Source organism: Pristiophorus japonicus, chromosome 23 (assembly GCF_044704955.1).
Source record: "Pristiophorus japonicus isolate sPriJap1 chromosome 23, sPriJap1.hap1, whole genome shotgun sequence".
Classification (NCBI taxonomy): Eukaryota; Metazoa; Chordata; class Chondrichthyes; family Pristiophoridae; genus Pristiophorus; species Pristiophorus japonicus.
The window spans coordinates 57,066,186-57,087,875 of NC_091999.1; the positions used below are offsets into that span (position 1 = coordinate 57,066,186).

Genomic DNA, 21,690 nt, shown 5'->3' on the forward strand with positions numbered 1-21,690 from the left:
ACACACACACACGCACACACACACACACACACACATTCATAAACACACAAACGTACATATACACAAACACACATACACATATACCAAACACTTTTTGTGTTCTCTTTTCAGTTGTTCATTTCACTAGGTGAGAATTTTTTTCCGGTGAATATTAGGACCCTGCGGCCGCCCATCCGGCGGTGCTCTGAGGTCACGGTTCCAGGCTCTGTCTGACACACTCAGTGGGTCACGTCACAGCTAAATAGAAAATACTGGATGAAAAACAATCGTTAATGTTAAAGAACTTGGAGAAATGGACACAGGAAAACACATTGTGATTTAGTAACCTCCAACACACGGATGTTGCCAGTAGTTCAAAGTGCACACCTTCCGTCCTGTCCCTCAATTCCAGTCCATCTCTGGGAGATTGTTACAAGGTTCACCCCATCCTCGCAACGCAAATATTACCGTCATAATACCAGATCAATTAGAGATTGCACACACGTGTTGATAGCTGTTAACAAATCTAAACATATACTTCCAAACAAAAAAGTATTGCATCCTCACACCTACACATATACACATCTTTATTTATATTAATATCTATCGATCTCTCTTCATATCGTCTGCTTATGTAACAGACGCATGTGCAAGTGCAGTAATAACTGAGGCAGGTTCTATGGTATAAGAAATAGAGACAGGATCCAGCGCACTAATAGTTTAGACAAGATCCAAAGTAACATGAAGAGAGACAGGAATTTATTATAATATATTTCAGCCATGGTCTATGGCAGGAATAACTGAGACAGTGCCTAGTATAATATAAACAGAGCCATGGTCCAGTGTAATATAAATAAGGAACGAGTCTAGTGTAATATACACTGAGATAGGGACGAGTGTAATATAAATAGAGACAGGGCCTAGTGTAACATAAACAGAGACAGGGGCTTGTGTAATATAAACCATGACTGGGTCTAGTGTAATATAAACAGAGACTGGGTAGAGTGTAATATAAACAGAGACAGGTTCTGGTGCAATATAAACAGGGGCAGGTTCTAATGTAATATAAATAGAGACAAGGTCTAGTATAATATAAATAGAGATAGGGACGTGTGTTAATTAAACAGAGACAGGGTCCAGTGTAATATAAACAGAGACTGGGTCTAGTGCAGTAATAACTGTGACAGGGTCCAGGGTATCGATAACCAAGAGAGGGACTGCTGGGAGGATGAGTAAACTGACCACAACACGGAGTTAATGGGGCCATTCAAGTGGTTGGGTAAAAATACATTTTGGGTGCAATAGCAAATTGTGATGAAGACACTAAAAAAATCTGCAAGGTGATATAGACAGGCTAATTGAGTGGACAAAAATTTGGCAGATGGATTATAACGGTGAAAATCTCAGATTATCTACTTTGGCAGAAAAAAATGAGAAAGCAAATTATAATTTAAATGGAAATAAATTGCAAAGTGCTGCGGTACAGAGGGACCTGGGTGTACTTGTGCATGAAACGCAAAATATTACTATGCAGGTAAAGCAAGTAATCAGGAAGACAAATGGAATGTTGGCCTTTATTGCAAATGGAATTGAGTACAAAAGCAGAAACGTCCTGCTACAACTCGACAGGGTATTGGTGAGGCCACAGCTGGAGTACTGCGTAAAGTTTTGTTCTCCGAATGTAAGGAAGGTTATACATGCATTGGAGACTTTTCAGAGGAGGTTCATTAGGTTGATTCCGGAGAAGAGCGGATTGATGTATGAAGAAAAGTTGAGTAGGTTGGGCCTATACATGTTGGAGTTCAGAAGAATGTGAGATGATCTTATCGAAACTTATAACATAATGAAGGGGCTCGAGAAGGTTGATGCAGAGAGGACATTTCCACTCACAGGGGAAACTAAAATTAGGAGGCTTAATCTCAGAATAAGGTGCTGCCATTTAAAACTGAGATGAGGAGGAATTTCTTCTCTCAGAGACTTGTAAATCTGTGTAATTTTCTGCAACAGAGAGGTGTGAAGGCTGGGTCATTGAATGTATGTGAGGCAGAGATGGACAGATTTTTGAGCAATAAGTGATTAAAGGGTTAGGAGGAGCGGGCAGGGCATTGGAGCTGTGTCCATGATCAGACCAGCCATGAACTTATTAAATGGCAGAGCAGGCTTGAGGGGACAAATGGCCTACTCCTGCTCCTATTTCTTATATTCTTATGTTCTTGTGTTCTAAAGTCTTAGCGTGATATATAAAAAATGCCTTGACTAGTGCAATAATAACTGCGGCAGGAACAAGTGTTTTATAAACCGAGAGGGGCCTTAGTGTAATATGAACCGAGAGATGATGTAGATATAGAATCGCAGAATGGAAGAATGATACAGCACACACCGTGCACATTCAGCTCTCTGGTGCCTATCCCTGACTGAGTTGAAACAGCTAACCAATTGGTCCCACTACCCCTGCTATTTCCCAATAACCCTGCATTATTTCCAGTTCAACTATTTATCCAATTCACTTTTGAAATTTATTACCGAAAGCAGCAGCCTATCAGATAGAGTATTCTAGATCATAACAGCACATTGTGTATTTCTTTTTCCTCATTTCGCCTCGGGCTCTTTTGCCAATTCCTTAAATGTGTGTCATCTTGTTACAGACCCGTCAGCCACTGCAAAATTGTCTTCTTATTTCAAGTGTCAGAATCATTCACGGTCTTGAACATGTTTGTAAAAGCTCCTTTTAACCTTCTCCGCTCTAATGACAACAATCTCAATGCCCCGAGTGTCTTCACTGAATTGAAGTATTTTATCCAAGGTACTATTCTAGTAAATTCCCCAAGCACCCTTTCCAAGGCCGTTCAATCTTTCCTAAATGTGGCTCTCAGAATTAAACACAATACTCCAGCTGGACTATAACCAATATTTTACAGATGCTTAGCTGTATGTTCCTTGCATTTGCACCCTATATCTCTATTCATAAAAACGAACGATAGTGTATATCTTCTGCATTCCAGATCAGAACCACTTGCTACATTAAAACATCTCCACATCTCCCTTCTGTTTTTTTGTTGCAAATGATCTTAAATATGTATCCTCTGGTTACCGACACTCCTGTCAGTGTAAACACTGTCTCACTTTTAACCGTATCAAATCCCTTCATAAAGGGAAGGCTATAACAGGCAGAGGCATTATTTTCTAATTGCTGCCAGAGATTGATTGGTAGATTTTGGTTCGGTTAGGAGATTACGGGTGACGGAACCAAAGCTGGTCGATGGAGTTAAGATGTCGATCATCCGTCATCTAATTGAATAGAGGCATGGCATAGTTCAGTACTAATTGAGAAAGTGTATCGTGTAATTTAAAGAGAAGAATGGTCTAATGCATTATTAACAGAGACAAAACCTACAGCAATATAAAGAGGAGACGTCGTTTCGTGTAGTATTAACTGTGACAGTGCCGAATGTCATATAACTAGAGAGATGGTATCGATTGTAATAACGGAGAGTACCCAGTGTAGTATAAACATAGACATTGCTTAGTGCATTATAACTGAGGCAAGGTTTCATGTAATATGAGAGATACATACCAGAGGGCAGCAACAAATGAGATAGTATTTAATATAAGACTATATGAAAAGGGGCACAGCGCAGTGCTGTAATAACTGAGACAGGGCCTAATGTATTATGAAGAGAGACGTGTTCTCATGCAGTATAACAGAGAGAACATTGTGTAATATAAACAGAGACATGGTTTAGTGCAGTAATAACTGAGGCATGGCCCAGTGTAATATGAACAGATGCAGGGCATAATGCAATATAACTAGACACCGGGTCAAGAGCAATAATAAATGAGGCAGGGCACTGTGCAATATTAACATAAGCAGAGTCTAGTACAGTACCAATAAAGGTCAACATACCATTTGTCTTCCTGATTATCTGCGGTAACTGCATGCTAACCTTTTGTGTTTCATGCACAAGGACACCCAGGTCCCTCTGTATTGCAGCACTTTGCAATTTTTCTTCATTTATATTAGAATTTGCTTTGCTATTTTTTCTGCCAAAATGGATAACATCACATTTGCCCACATTATATTCCATCTGCCAAATTTTGACCACTCACTTAGCCTGGCTATATCGCTTTGCAGATCTTTTGTATTCTCCTCATAGTTTGCTTTCCCATCCATCTTTCTATCATCAGCAAATTTGGCTATATTACACTCAGTCCCTTCATCCATGTCATTAATATAGAATGTAAATAGTTGAGGCCACAGCACGATCCCTGCGGCACCACACAACACTATTTGCCAACCGGAAAATGACCCATTTAAGTCAGTTCTCTGTTTTCTGTTATTTAACCAATACTCTATCTATGCTAATATATCACCCCCAAACCCTGTGAAATTTTATCATGTGCAGGAACCTTTTATGTAGCAGCTAATCGATTGCCTTCTGGAAATGCAAATACACTGCATTCACTTGTTCTACTTTATCCAGCCTGCTCGTTACAACCTTAAAGACATCCAACAAATTTGTCAAACATTATTTCCCTTTCATAAAACCATGTTGACTCTGCTTGATTGAATTATACTTTTCCAAATGCCCGTTCCTGCTTCCTTAATAATGGACTACAGCATTTTCCCAACGACAGATGTTAGCCAAACTGGTCTATCGTTTACTGCTTTTGTCTACGTCCTTTTTTAGATGGCGACAGGATCTAGCATGAAATAAACAGTGACAACTTCTAGTGTAATATAAACAGAGACAGGCGTTGTGTAATATAAACATAGGCAGGGTCTAGTGTAAGATAAACAGGGAAATGGGCTCGTGTAATATATAGCAAAAGACAGGGTCTAGTGCAGTAATAACTAAGACAGGGCCCTACTTTATATAAACAGAAATACCGTTGAATGTAATGTAAAAAGAAACATGGTTTAGCAGAATGGTAACTTAGACAGGGCCTAGAGGCCTTTAAAAAGAGACAGGTTCTAATTTAACATAAACAGAGACAGATTTGAGTGTAATATAAAAAGGGACATGGTCTAGTGTACTGTAAACAGGGACAGGGCCTAATGTAACATAAACAGAGACAGGGTGTAATGTAATATAAGCAGAGGCAGCGTCTAGTGTAAAATAAACGGAGGCAGGTTCGAGTTTAATACAAACAGAGGCAGGGTCTAATGTGACATAAACCGAGAGAGGATCTAGTGTAATATAAACAGAGATATGTTCTCGTGTAATATAAATACGGACAGTATCTAGTGCATTATAAACAGAGACGTGGTCTAGTGTAATATAAACAGAGACAGAAAGTCTAGTGTAATATAACCAGAAACAGGGTCGAGTGTATTATAAACAGAGACATGGTCTAGTGTAATAAAAACTGAGACAGGGTCGAGTGTAATATATACAGAGACAGGTTGTAGTATAATGGAAACTGAGACAGCATCTCTTGTAATATAAACAGAGACGTGGTCTAGTGTAATATAAACAGAGACATGATATAGTGCAATATAAACAGTAACATGATCTAGCGTAGTATAAACAGAGACAGGGTCTAGTGTAATATAAACAGAGGCAGGATGTAGAGTAATATAAACAGTGACATGGTCGAGCATAGTATAAACAGAGACAGGATCTAGTTTAATATAAACGAGACAGGGTCTAGTGTAATATAAACAGAGACAGGATCTAGTGTAATTTAACAGAGATCGGTTCTAGTAGAATAGAAACAGAAAGATCTTGTGTAATTTTTAAAAAACGGGCCTAGTACAGTCAATACTAAGAGAGGGCCCAATGTAATATAAACAGAGACACTGTTGAATGTAATATAAAGAGAAACATTGTTTAGCAGAAAGGTAACTGCGTCCGTGCCTACAGCCCTGAAATCAGAGAAAGGTTCTGTGTAATGTAAACAGAGACTGGACTAGTGCAGTAATAACTGAGACAGGGTTTAATATAATAAAAAGAGAAACAGGCTCTGATCTAATATAAACAAAGACAGAGTCTAGTGCAGAAATAACTGTGACAGGGTCTAATATAATATCAACGGAGTCAGGGCCCTGTGCAGTAATAAATGAGACAGGTCTTAATAAAATCAAAACAAAGACAGTGCCTAGTACAATATAACCTGAGGCATGGTCTTGGGCAGTAATAGCTGTGTCCTCCGGATAATAGCCCTCCTGCAAGTGTAAACATTGTCATAGAATCGTAAGAACATAAGAACATAAGAAATAGGAGCAGGTGTAGGCTGACCTAATCATGGACAGAGCTGCACTTCCCTGCCCGCTCCCCATAACCGTTCATTCCCTTATCGCTCAAAAATCTGCTGATCTCCGCCTTAAATATAATCAATGATCCTGCCTCCACAGATCTCTGGGACAGCGAATTACACAGATTTGCAATCCTCTGAGAGAAGAAATTCCTCCTCATATCAGCTTTAAATCGGCAGTCCCTTATTCTAAAACTATGTCCCAAATTTTATTTTCCCCGATGAGTGCAAATATCCTCTCTGCATCCACCCTGTCGAGGCCCACATTACCTTATGCGTTTCGATAAGATCCCTTCCCATTGTACTTAAATCCAATGTGTATATGCCCAACCTACTCAACCTATCTTCATAAGTCATCCGCATCATATCCGGAATCAACTTAGTGAATCTTCTCTGAACAGCCTCCAATGCACGTATATCCTTCCTTCAATACAGGGACGAAAACTGTACGCTGTGCATCAGGTGTGGCCTCACCTATACCCTGTACAGTTGCAGCAGGCCTCCTTTGCTTACATACTTTATGCCCCTTGCAATAAAGGCCAGAATTCCATTTGCCTTCCTGATTACTTGCAGTACGTGCATACTAACGTTTTGTGTTTCAAGCACAAGGACACACAGGTCTCTCTGTCCTGCAGCACTTAGCAATTTTTCTCCATTTAAATTAAAATTTGCTTTTCTAATTTTTCCAGCAAAAGTGGATAACCTCACATTTTCCCACATTATATTCCATCTGCCAAACTTTTGCCCACTCACTTAGCCTGTATATATCCCTTTGCCGATATTTTGTGTCCTCCTCACAATTTGTTTTCCCACCCATCTTTTTATCATCAGCAAACTTGGCTACATTACACTCTGTCCCTTCATCCAAGACATTAAAATAGATTGTAAAATTTGAGGACACAGCACCGATCCCTGCGGCACCACACTAGTCACTGTTTCCCTACCGGAAAATGACCCATTTATCCCGACTCTCTGTTTTCTGTTAGTTATCCAAAGCTCTATCTATGCTAAGACTTTCGCCCCAACCCCTTGAACTTTTATCTTGTGCAGGAACCTTTTATGTGGCACCTAATCGATTGCTTTCTGGAAATCCAAATATAACACATCCACTGGTTCTCCCTTATCTACCCTAATCGTTACATCCTCAATGAACACAAGCAAATATGTCAAACATGAATTCCTTTTCATAAAACCATGCTGACTTTGCTTAATTGAATTATGCATTTCCAAATATCTCGCTACTGCTTCCTTAATAATGGAGTCCTGTATTTTCCCAACGACAGATGTTAGGCTAACTTGCCTATAGTTTCCTGCTTTTTGCAGTCTCCTTTTTAAAATCGCACAGGATCTCGTGTATTATAAACAGAGATAGGGTCTAGGGTAATTTAAACAGTGAAAATGTCTAGTGTAATATAAAAAGAAACAGGATCCAGTGCAATATAAATCGAGACAGGATCCAGTGCAATATAAACACAGACAGGATCTGGTGTAAAATAAACAGAGACAGGGTCTCGTGTAATATATAAAGAGACATGGTCCAGTCTAATATAACAGATACAGGGTCTAGTATAATGTAAACAGAGACAGGCTCTACTGTAATATATAAAGAGACATGGACTAGGGTAATATAAACAGAGACAGGGCCTGGTGTAAAAGAAACAGAGGTAGGGTCTCATGCAATGTATACAGAGGCATGGTATATAAACAGAGTTAGGCTCTGGTATATTATATACACAGACAGGATCCAGTGTAGCATGAGCAGAGACAGGGTCTAGTGTAAAGTAAACAGAGACAGGGTCGAGGGTAATGTAGACAGACACAGGGTCTAATGAAATATAAACAGAGATAGGGTCTCGTGTAATATAAACAGAGACATGATCTGGTGTAATATAAACAGAGACGGGGTCTAATTATAATATAAACAGAGGCAGGGTCTGGTGTAATATAAACAGAGACAGGGTCTGGTGTAATATAAACAGAGACAGGGTCTAGTGTCATTATTACAGCGAGAGCATCTAGCGTAATATAAACAGAGACAGGGTTTGGTGTAATATAAACAGAGACAGGGTCTGGTGCAATATAAACAGAGACAGGGTCTAGTGTAACATAAACAGCGAGAGGGTCTAGCGTAATATAAACAGAGACAGGGCCTAGTGTAATATAAAGAGCGACAGGGTCCAGTGTAATATAAACAGAGACATGGTGTAGTGGAGTAAAAACTGAGAAACAATCTGCCGTGATTTCATAGTGTCACAGACAATTATAGCTTAAAGGAAGCTATTCGGTCCATCGTGCCTCTGCTGACCCTGAGTGAAAACCAATTCTGCACTTCTCGGCTCCTGATCTTATGCCAATGCTATAAAATCTAGGACCTCTGCTTAGTGGGAGCCGATATAATATATCATAGAATCTTAGAAATTGACAGCATGGAAGGAGGCCATTTCAGCTCATTATATAGCGCCAGCCAACCAAGAGCTATCCTGCCGTGTTCAGTAGCCTGTAGGTTACGACACGTTAACTGAACATTCAAGAATCTTTTATATATGGTGAGATTTCCTGCCTCTACCAATATTTCATATAGTGCGTTTCAGACTCCACCACCCTCTCGGTGAAGACATGTCCCCTCATATCTCCTCTACATTAGAAAACTAGTTATCATGTTGAAGACATCTATTAGGTCGCTAGTTAAACTTCTCTGTTACAAGGAGAACAGTTCTAACTTTTGAACTCTCTAATTGAAGTCCCTCATCGCTGGTAACAACCGGTTAAACCTCTTCAGTACCCTTTTTAGTGTCTGTACATCGTTATGGAAATGTGGTGCTCAAAACTGTCCATAATATTCCATCTGAGGTCTAAGGCCTAATATAAGCAGAGATAAGTTGCAATGAATTAATAACTGAGACAGCGTCTAGAGTGATTTAAATAGAGACTGGGCCTAGTGCAAGATATAGAGAGACAGGCTCTAGTGTAACATAAAAAGAGACAGGTTCTAGTGTGAAATAAATAGATATATGGGCGAGTGTAACATAACCAACGAAAGGGTCTAGTGTAATATAAACAGAGACAGGGTCGTGTAATATAAACTGAGACAGGTTCTAGGGTAATATAAACTGAGACAGGGTCTAGTGTAATATAAACAGAGACAGGGTCTGGTGTAATATAAACAGTGACAGGGTCTGGTGCAATATAAACAGAGACAGGGTCTAGTGTAACATAAACAGCGAGAGGGTCTAGCGTAATATAAAGAGAGACAGGGTCTAGCGTAATATAAACAGAGACAGGGTCTAGTATAATATAAACAGAGACATGGTGTAGTTGAGTAAAAGCTGAGAAACAATCTGCTTTGATTTTATAGTGTCACAGACAATTACAGCTTAAAGGAAGCTATTCGGTCCATCGTGCCTCTGCTGACCCTGAGTGAAAACCAATTCTGCTTTTCTCCGCTCCTGATCTTATGCCAATGCTTTTAAATCTAGGACCTCTGCTTAGTGGGAGCCGATATAATATATCATAGAATCTTAGAAATTGACAGCGTGGAAGGAGGCCATTTCAGCTCATTGTATAGTGCCAGTCGACCAAGAGCTATCTTGCCAAATCCCACTTTCCAGCTCGTGTTCAGTAGCCTGCAGGTTACGACACATTAACTGAACATTCAAGAATCTTTTATATATGGTGAGAATTCCTGCCTCTACCAATATTTCATATCGTGCTTTTCACCACCCTCTCGGTGAAGACATGCCCCATCATATTGCCTCTACATTAGAAAACTAGTTATCATGTTGAAGACATCTATTAGGTCGCTAGATAAACTTCTCTTTTACAGGAGAACAGCTCTAACTTTTGAACTCTCTAATTGAAGTCCCTCATCGCTGGTAACAACCAGTTAAACCTCTTCAGTACCCTTTTTAATGTCTGTACATCGTTATGGAAATGTGGTGCACAAAATTGCCCATAATATTCCATCTGAGATGTAAGGCCTAATATAAGCATAGATAAGTTGCAATGAATTATAACTGAGCCAGCGTCTAGAGTGATTTAAATAGAGACTGGGCCGAGTGCAAGATAAACAGAGACATGGCCTTGTCTAACATAAAAAGAAACAGGTTCTAGTGTAATATAAAGAGATATATGGGCGAGTGTAACTTAACCAGCGAAAGGGTCTAGTGTAATATAAACAGAGACAGGGTCGTGTAATATAAACTGAGACAGGTTCTAGGGTAATATAAACAGAGACAGGGTCTAGTGTAATATAAACAGAGACAGGGTCTGGTGAAATATAAACAGAGACAGGGTCTAGTGTAACATAAACAGCGAGAGGTTCTAGCGTAATATAAACAGAGACAGGGTCTAGTGTAATATAAACAGAGACATGGTGTAGTGGAGTAGAAACTGAGACAGAGTCTCGTGAAATATTAACGGAGAAAGGGTCTCGTGTAATATAAACAGAAACAGGGCCTGGTGTACTATAAACAGAGACAATATCTAGTGTAATATAAAGAGAGATGGGGTCCAAGTTAATATAAACAGAGACAGGGTCTCGAGTAATGTAAACAGGGATAGGATCTAGTGTAATCTCAGCAGGGACAGGATCTAGTGCAGTAATACATATTAAATCTCTGGCTTGTGGTTAATGTACGTCCTACCAGTGGAAAAGATTTCTAACTATTTACTCGATTAAAGCTCCTCATAATTTTGATCACCCCTATTAAATCACCCTAAACATTCTCGGATCTAAGGAGCACCGTCCCAGTTTCCTGCTGCTCGACTGATGCACCTCACGGACATCCAGATGCGAAGTCGCTAAGATTTGATATGGAAATCACATTTTACAAGTGCCGGAATATCATCCCAGGCAAGATAAGAGCATTATCCCCGGGAAATAAACCGACTGTGCAGGACTAGTCTCAGGCACTGAACTTTGGACACTCGGAACTAAATTACAACATCTAACAAATAAAGCTGTGGTGTGCTAAAGCCCCGCTACAATGGGATTACAGTAGCCTCTGAGTGAGAAGGCTGTGGGTTCAAACCCCTCTCCAAAGACTGAGCACATAATCTCGGTTGACACTCCTGGTACCAGTACCGGGGTGGCGGGGTGGGGGAGGGGGTATACTCTCGGTAGTGCAGTCTTTCGGATGAGACGTTACATCTGCTGACTCTTCCCTCACAGTTGGATGTAAGAGATTGAATGGTACGATTTTAAATAACAGTGGAGTTCAACCCGATGTCCATTACACATATTTATCCATTAACCAGCATCACTAAAATATAGATTCTGTGGTTATTATCACATTACGTTTGTGGGAGCTTCCTGTGCGCAATTTACCTCCACGTTTCCTACATTACAAAAGTGACTACACTTCAAATGTACTTCATTGTAAAGTGCTTTTGGACAGTCCGAGGACATGAAAGTCGTGAAAGTTATTTCTAAATGTCAACATTTAAATACACTTTGCAATGGGTTACTCCTCTGGTTGCAGTTTTTACTTGTTTAGTTTACATGGCTGGAATCTTATGCTAAATGGACATCCAGTGAATTACTGATCTGTTCAGAGAAGTTCCACTGACTTTGGGAGCAGAATATTCAGAATTGAATTTTTAATTTTAATATTTTCTCTTTGATATAAATCACATCTCTTCTAATTGAACAAACCAAAAACCGATGTCACTGCTGGAGATATTTCCATTTCTTCATACCAACTGTCAATATTCATAAAATAAACCCGTGCTGTGTGTTAAACTAATCAGTTAATGACTTTGTGGATCTGGTCTTGCTGCCATGAACACGTCATGGAAACCAGTGAGGTGTTTATGTAAATAAACACATAAATAGAAGTCCCAGATTAGAATAGTGAATGATAGAAACACAATAAATGTTTCCTCATCAATACAGAATAGAAATAAACAGAGAGAGAAATGCTAATGTCTCAACGGATTCCAGCAACAATTGATGTTTCGGAGATTTCTTTCAGTTATTGGTGAACAAATTAACGATGATATCCACGGTCAGAATGGGGAAAGATTCTAGTCACCGTATATAGTGACAGCTCAAATGCATTAGTGGCAATTCCCTGTTTCCCCTCCCTCTCTGCTTCTCTCTGCTATCCCCACCTTCTGCCTTGCCTCTAAAGAATGCGTCATTATCTTTACCTCACAATACGAAGTCAATGTCTATCACAAATGTTCCCTAAGGTCTATTTCCAGGCCTCAAACCAAATTGGTGGGTGTGCGGAGAGGCAGCATTATAATAAAATATATTGTGTGAACTCAATGATTTGGGGGTGTTTGATGGGACTCTGTAGCGAGACCTTTACTCTGCATCTAACCATTGATGTACCTGCCCTGGGTGTGTTTGATCAGATGGGGTAGAGGGAGCTTTACTCTGTAGCTAACTTGTGCTGTACCATCCCTGGGAGTGCTTGATGGGACAATGTGGAGGGAGCTTTACTCTGCATAGACCAGTGCTGTACCTGCCCTGGGAGAGTTTGATGGGTCGGTGCAGAACAACCTTTACTCTCTATCTAAACCGTGCTGTACGTGTACTGGGAGTGTCTGATGGGACGATGTAGAGGGAGCTTTACTGTTTCTCGACTCATGCTGTAACTGCGCTGGGAGTGTTTGCTGGGACAACATCGAGGGAGCTTTACTCTGCATAGACCCGCGCTGTACGTGCCCTGGGAATGTTTGATGGCACAGTGTGACATCACTATCCCAGAAAAATGTTATTATCAGTGCACCTTCCTGAAACTTGCATTTCGTTTTTGCCTGTTTGACATGTTCACGTCAGCAACACGTAAACAAAGGGTGACATCATTGTTCACAACAATGCAGCGTCATCAACGTGAATTGGTCGCCATAGCTACATCAGTGCGACCTATGACCCTCAGCCACTCGGATTGTTCAATTTGAACTATGTAGACACATCTATACCCCAAGCTGCAGTGTCGTAATAACCGAGACAGGTCCAATTGTAACATAGACAGAGAGAGCATATAGTGTAATATATACAGTGGCAGGGTCTAGTGTAAAATAAGCAGACACAGCGTCTAGTGTAATATGAACAGAGGCAGCGTCTAGTGTAATATAAACAGATACAGGGTCTCGTGAAATATGAAAAGAGACAGGGTCTTGTGTAATATAAACAGATACAGGGTCCAGTGTAACATGAATAATACAGAGTCTAGTTTAACATAAACAGAGGCAGTGTCGAGTTTATTAAAAAAAATACAGGTTCTAGTATAATATAAACTGAGACAGGGTCTAGTGAATAAAAATAGAGACAGGGGCTAGTGTAATATAAACAGAGACAGGGTCTAGTATAATATAAACAGAGGCAGGGCCTATCTATTATAAAGAGACAGGGGCGAGAATAATATAAACTGTGTCAGGGTTCAACATAACATAATAAAGGATATCTTGCTGTAATAATAACTAATACATGATCTATTGTATTATAAACGTTGACATTTTCTATTGCAATGTAAACTGAGACAGAGTCCAGTGTAATATAAACAGCACAAGGACTAGTGAAATATTGACAGAAATAGGGTGTATGGTAATATAAACAGAGGCAGCGTCTAGTTCAGTAGTAACTGTGACAGAATCTAATGTATTATAACGGACGGTCAGGTACTGTGATAACTGATACAGAGCCTTGCATAATATGAACAGGGACAGGATCTAGTGCAGTGTAACTGAGACAGGATCTACAGTAATAAAATAGATCCCGAGACTAGTGCAGTAATAACTGAGACAGGGCCTTGTGCAATCTGAATAGAGAGATGGTCCACAGCAGTTATAATTAAACAGAGTCTAGGGTAATTTAACCACGCAGAATGTCTAGAATAATTTGATAGCAACATTCCAACCTTGCAAATCTTCATGTCTTTCTGACTGTCTATCCGTCTGTCTATCTGTCGTTTGGTCGGTCGGACTGTCCGTCTGTCCATCCGTCATTCGATTCGTACTTCTATCCATCTATCTGTACTTCTATCTAATATTGCACTAGACCCTGTTCCTGTTTATATTACATTATAACCAGTCACTGTTTATATTACACAAGATCCTGTCTCTGTTTATATTACACTAGACCCTGTCCCTGTTTATATTACCCTAGACCCTGTCCCTGTTTATATTACCCTAGACTCTGTCCCTGATTATATTACGCTACACCCTGTCTCTGCTTATATTACACTAGACGCTGCCTCTGTTAATATTGTACTAAACCCTGCCCCAGTTTATATTACACTAGACCCTGTCTCTCTTTTCAATTACACTAGATACTGTATCTGTTTATAATTATCTAGACACGATCCCTGTTTATATTACACTAGACCATGTCTCTATTTAAATTACAGTAGAATTTGTCCCTCTGTATATTATACTAGACCCTGTATAGAAACATAGAAACATAGAAAATAGGTGCAGGAGAAGGCCATTCGGCCCTTCTAGCCTGCAACGCCATTCAATGAGTTCATGGCTGAACATGCAACTTCAGTACCCCATTCCTGCTTTCTCACCATACCCCTTGATTCCCCTAGTAGTAAGGACTTCATCTCACTCCTTTTTGAATATATTTAGTGAATTGGCCTCAACAACTTTCTCTGGTAGAAAATTCCACAGGTTCACCACTCTCTGGGTGAAGAAATTCCTCCTCATCTCGGTCCTAAATGGCTTCCCCCTTATCCTTAGACTGTGTCCCCTGGTTCTGGACTTCCCCAACATTGGGAACATTCTTCCTGCATCTAACCTGTCTAACCCCGTCAGAATTTTAAACGTTTCTTTGAGGTCCCCTCTCATTCTTCTGAACTCCAGTGAATACAAGGCCAGTTGATCCAATCTTTCTTGATAGGTCAGTCCCGCCATCCCGGGAATCAGTCTGGTGAACCTTCGCTGCACTCCCTCAATAGTAAGAATGTCCTTCCTCAGGTTAGGAGACCAAAACTGTACACAATACTCCAGGTGTGGCCTCACCAAGGCCCTGTACAATTGTAGCAACACGTCCCTGCTCTTGTACTCAAATCCCCTCGCTATGAAGGCCAACATGCCATTTGCTTTCTTAACCGCCTGCTGTACCTGCATGCCAACCTTCAATGACTGATGTACCATGACACCCAGGTCTCTTTGCACCTCCCCTTTTCCTAATCTGTCACCATTCATATAATAGTCTGTCTCTCTGTTTTTACCACCAAAGTGGATAACCTCACATTTATCCACATTATTCTTCATCTGCCATGCATGTGCCCACTCACCTAACCTATCCAAGTCGCTCTGCAGCCTCATAGAATCCTCCGTGCAGCTCACACTGCCACCCAACTTAGTGTCATCCGCAAATTTGGATTTACTACATTTAATCCCATCGTCTAAATCATTAATGTACAGTGTAAACAGCTGGGGCCCCAGCACAGAACCTTGCGGTACCCCACTAGTCACTGCCTGCCATTCTGAAAGGTCCCCATTTACTCCTACTCTTTGCTTCCTGTCTGACAACCAGTTCTCAATCCATGTCAGCACACTACCCCCAATCCCATGTGCTTTAACTTTGCACATTAATCTCTTGTGTGGGACCTTGTCGAAAGCCTTCTGTAAGTCCAAATATACCACATCAACTGGTTCTCCCTTGTCCACTCTACTGGAAACATCCTCAAAAAATTCCAGAAGATTTGTCAAGCATGATTTCCCTTTCGCAACTCCATGCTGACTTGGACCTATCATATTACCTCTTTCCAAATGCACTGCTATGACATCCTTAATAATCGATTCCATCATTTTACCCACTACCGATGTCAGGCTGACCGGTCTGTAATTCCCTGTTTTCTCTCTCCCTCCTTTTTTAAAAAGTGGGGTTACATTGGCTACCCTCCACTCCATAGGAACTGATCCAGATTCAATGGAATGTTGGAAAATGACTGTCAATGCATCCACTATTTCCAAGGCGACGTCCTTAAGTACTGACCCTGTCTCTTTTTACATTAAACTGAATGCTGTCTCTGTTTTTTTACACTCGGCCCAGTCTCTGTTTATATTACGCCAGGCACTGTCTCTGTTTATATTATCCTCGACACTGTCTCTCTTTTTATTACACAGATCATCTTTCATTTTCAAATATATATCATTTCCCGATTTGAAAGTTATAATTGAATCTGCTGCCATCACCCTTTAAGACAATACATTCCAGGTTATTACAACTCGCTGCATAAAAAATCTCCTTATCTCCCATCTTTTATTTATTTTATCAATCATCTTAATCTTTGTCCTCTGGTTAGTCCTGCCGATGGAAACCCTACCTTCCTATCAACACTATGAAACCCCTTCACAATTTTGAAAACCTCTGTTAATTCCGCCCTAAGCATTCCCTGCTATAATAAGAATAATCCCATCCTCTCTCGTGTCTACATAATTGAACTCCCTCATGCCTTGCAGCAATCTCCTCTGCATCCTCGGCAACAGCCCGACAATCTTCCTAAAGTGTGCATTGAAATAATGCTATCTTTCTTTGCCCTTCAGATTATTTCGAAGGGTACATGCTCCTTTCAAATTTGACTAACTGAGAAGTAATCTGAGCATTAATTATATTGTTAAAATGCTATTACTTGTGTTGACAATGCAGACGGTGACTGAAATGCTCAGCAACATCCGTCTCCACATGACTCATCTTTCAATATGATCACTGACGCCACCTGCTGATAAAGGATATCAGCTGTAGGCCCCAGAGCTTAATTTAAACATGATTCACAATTCCAACCACTATAACGTACTTGAACGTTTACGCAGAGGATTTGTTTTTAGAGCGAACCACAAGAGGTGCAGATGATCAAAAAGTATCAAGGGCGGAATTTGCAAAATGATTTTGCAAATTCACCTTCAGTTCATAATACAGAGCCGTCAGATTAGATAAACTTCCATAATGAATAAAAACCTGACAGGAAAAATGGTGCAAATGTGGCTAACAAAGGAAATTAAAGATAGTATTCAATTAATTGAACTTGCGTAGAATGTTGACAAAACCAGTAGTAATCCCGAAAATTGGGAAGATATTAGAATTCTGCAAAAGATGCACATGCAACTGATAATATGGGAGAAAATATAAAATTAAATAAGCTATCAAAAACCTAAAAACAGACTGTTTGTACTTCTACACGTGTATAGAAAGATGACTTAAATTAGTGTACTTTACAAAACAAAGTTAGGTAGGACAGTAAACAGTGAGGAGCAAGTAAGGAGGCCGCAAAGGCATATTGACAAGGTAGGTGAGTGGGCAAGGACATGACAGATTGAATATAATGTGGAGAAGTGTGAAGTTACGCATTTTGATAGGACAAATAGAAACGCAGAATATTTTTTGGATGCTGTGAAAGTGGGTAATGTTGCTACTCAGAAAGACCTGGATGGGCTTGTACACGAATCACAGAAAGCTAACATAGAGACAAAGTGACCAATTAGGAAAGCAAATGGTAAGCAACATTTTATTGCAAAAGGATTGGAGTATTAGAGCAAAGAAGCCTTTATGCACTTCAATAGGGCGCTGCTGAGACTACACCTGGTGTATTGTGTGCAGTTTATTTCTCCTAAACTAAGGAAGGATATACTTGCCTTAGAGGGAGTGCATCAAAGGTGCATCAGCCTGATTCCTGGGATGGCGGAGCAGGGGTCGGGGGGGTGGGGCGGCGGCTGTCCTATGAGGAGAGATTGTGTATCTAAGGACCATATTTTCTAGAAAATCAGAACATAAGAACATAAGAATTGGGAGCAGGAGTAGGCCATACGGTTCCTCGAGCATGTCCCATCATTCAACGGGATCATAGCTGAACTTCTACCTCAACTGCACTTCCGTGCACTATCCACATATCTAAATGGAAACATATGCAGGGCTTCGGAGAAAGGGCGTGGGTTTGGCACAATTGTACAAAGTACTTCAAATGTGGTATCACCAAGTTTAGCATAACTTTTGCACTTTTCAATTCTATCCCTCTAGAAATAAACCCGCGTGCATGTTTCCTTCTTTTTATGGTATTATTAATTGTGTTGCTACTTTTAATGATGTGTGTATTTGCACTCTCAGAGACTTTGGTTCCTCCATCTCACTAGGATTCTTATTTTATAAGTGATAAGTGACCTTATTTTTCTTACCAAAACATAATACCTCATAATTATCTGTGTTGAAATTAATTAGTCAATTCATGCATTCTTGCAATTCGTAGCAGTGTTCCACAGTATTTAAACCCCGACCCGCCCCCCACTCGTGCATTTGAAAATTTAGAAATTGTGTTTTCGACTCCAAAATCTAAATCATTAATATAAAATGTGAACAGTCGTAGACCCAGCACTGATCCATGTGGGATCCCCCTTTCTTTCTTTCTTTCTTTCTATCTATCTATCTATCTATCTATCTATCTATCTATCTATCTATCTATCTATCTATCTATCTATCTATCTATCTATCTATCTATCTATCTATCTATCTATCTATCTATCTATCTATCTATCTATCTATCTATCTATCTATCTATCTATCTATCTATATCTCTCTATATATATATCTCTATATCTCTATCTCTCTATCTATTACAGGGTTATGTGCGGTACTGATACTCCAGCTGACTGCCACTACTGACATTGTATCTGAGACATTGGATATATTTCCTTTCCTGGGATATGGGAACAGTTACACACATTTACATGTCGAAAAAAATTAAACTTAACTCCAGTACTGTTACTGGGCAGATGTGTATAAAAATGTGTATTTTGATAATGTAAAGGTTTTAAAGTTGGCTTCCAGGTATGCGGTCAGTAGTGAGAAAACAGACCTTTGATGGACTGCACAGAACCCCACATGCTTCATGTAAATGACACTGGTGTTCGATGCTCGCTGACGGCAGTCGGTTGGGTTACTGCCAAAAGTTGTGTGATTCAGATTAGCGTGAACAAGAATGGGAGAAAGATCGTATTTAACTGTTTGAACATTAAATTATTCAGTAGCACTTTTAAAACAAGAAACATTTTACATGGTATAACATCTCGAGAATGATTGTCCGTAAATTTCATGCTCACCATTTTATAAAATAGGATTGGAAAATAATGAATTGATCCACACGGTATCGACTGTAAACTATTTCCAAATAAAGACCATTCTAGACATCCAGTCCCGTTAATCAGTACAGCATGAAGTACTGGAGTGAGGTTTAATGGCCCCACCCTACACTGCAGAGAGATGAGTGAGATTCGCAAAGTAACTAAAACAGATTTAATTGCTTTGAATATTCTCACAGAGAAGTGCCAGCTGCACTTCTTTAATATTCTCACAGAATTCTGCGCCTGGTCTAAACTAATGTCTCCATTATTCCTCATTAGTAGCCGCGCAGTGTGCGGTGTAATTTGAGCTGATTTGGATCCCTGAATAACCCCTCTCATAGCCCGGCTACCATTGGGTTGTGAAATGCCCAGATTGTGATCTGTTTCTGCTGGAGATGAAGCATTTGTTCCTGTGATATTCTGTAACATACCGCTATGTCCTGATACACCGTGTTCCTGTTACCCGTGTCTGTTACACATTCGGTCGCTGTTAAAGTTAGCTGCAAGGGTTTGGATGTCGAGGTTTGCTGATCACATTATCGGTTCTGATTCACAAGTTTCTCTCATAAAACACTGGTCAGAAGCGGGCACACCTTTCTTATGTGTCTCCTTCAACATCTGTGCTTAGTGATCAGGCAAGCGGATTCATTTTACAGCTAATTTTATAAAGGACTGTCTGGGGTTCGCAGACTAATGGGCAGTTAGTGAAATGCAATGAGAATAAATTGTATAATGTGAGAAGTATGATCTCATCTCCAGACCAAAAGTGTGTAGCTTTAGCCAAGTGCACCGTAAATAGAATCACATTACATAGAAACATAGACACATAGAAACATAGAAAATAGGTGCAGGAGTAGGCCATTCGGCCCTTCTAGCCTGCACCGCCATTCAATGAGTTCATGGCTGAACATTCAACTTCAGTACCCCATTCCTGCTTTCTCGCCATACCCCTTGATCCCCCTAGTAGTAAGGACCTCATCTATCTCCTTTTTGAATATATTTAGGGAATTGGCCTCAACAACTTTCTATGGTAGAGAATTCCACAGGTTCACCACTCTCTGGGTGAAGAAGTTCCTCCGCATCTCGGTCCTAAATGGCTTACCCCTTATCCTTAGACTGTGACCTCTGGTTATGGACTTCCCCAACATTGGGAACATTCTTCCTGCATCTAACCTGTCTAACCCCGTCAGAATTTTAAATGTTTGTATGAGGTCCCCTCTCATTCTTCTGAACTCCAGTGAATACAAGCCCAGTTGATCCAGTCTTTCTTGATAGGTCAGTCCCGCCATCCTGGGAATCAGTCTGGTGAACCGTCGCTGCACTCCCTCAATAGCAAGAATGTCCTTTCTCAGGTTAGGAGACCAAAACTGTACACAATACTCCAGGTGTGGCCTCACCAATGCCCTGTACAACTGTAGCAACACATCCCTGCCCCTGTACTCAAATCCCCTTGCTATGAAGGCCAACATGCCATTTGCTTTCTTAACCGCCTGCTGCACCTGCATGCCAACCTTCAATGACTGATGTACCATGACACCCAGGTCTTTTTGCACCTCCCCTTTTCCTAATCTGTCACCATTCAGATAATAGTCTGTCTCTCTGTTTTTACCACCAAAGTGGATAACCTCACATTTATCCACATTATACTTCATGTGCCATGCATTTGCCCACTCACCTAACATATCCAAGTCGCTCTCCAGCCTCACAGCATCCTCCTCGCAGCTCACACTGCCACCCAACTCAGTGTCATCCGCAAATTTGGAGATACTACATTTAATCCCCTCATCTAAATCATTAATGTACAGTGTAAACAGCTGGGGCCCCAGCACAGAACCTTGCGTTACCCCACTAGTCACTGCCTGCCATTCTGAAAAGTACCCATTTACTCCGACTCTTTGTTTCCTGTCTGACAACCAGTTCTCAATCCATGTCAGTACACTACCCCCAATCCCATGTGCTCTAACTTTGCGCATCAATCTCTTGTGTGGGACCTTGTCGAACGCCTTCTGAAAGTCCAAATATACCACATCAACTGGTTCTCCCTTATCCACTCTACTGGAAACATCCTCAAAAAATTCCAGAAGATTTGTCAAGCATGATTTCCCTTTCACAAATCCATGCTGACTTGGACCTATCATGTCACCTCTTTCCAAATGCACTGCTGTGACATCCTTAATAATTGATTCCATCATTTTACCCACTACCGATGTCAGACTGACCGGTCTATAATTCCTTTTTTCTCTCTCCTTCCTTTTTTAAAAAGTGGGGTTACATTGGCTACCCTCCACTCCATAGGAACTGATCCAGAGTCAATGGAATGTTAGAAAATGACTGTCAACGCATCCACTATTTCCAAGGCCACCTCCTTAAGTACTCTGGGATGCA

The 21,690-nt window shown here is 40.4% G+C and overlaps 1 gene segment (V, D, J or C); it reads left to right on the plus strand.

Annotated features, from left to right (window-relative positions):
* Positions 1–2,688: 2,688 nt before the first annotated feature.
* LOC139235552 (Ig heavy chain C region-like) overlaps positions 2,689–21,690 on the plus strand; it is a 35,390-nt gene continuing 16,388 nt past the window's right edge. Inside the window, 1 exon segment of the C gene segment in view lies at positions 2,689–2,782. Within this exon segment, the coding sequence occupies positions 2,689–2,782 (94 nt within the window).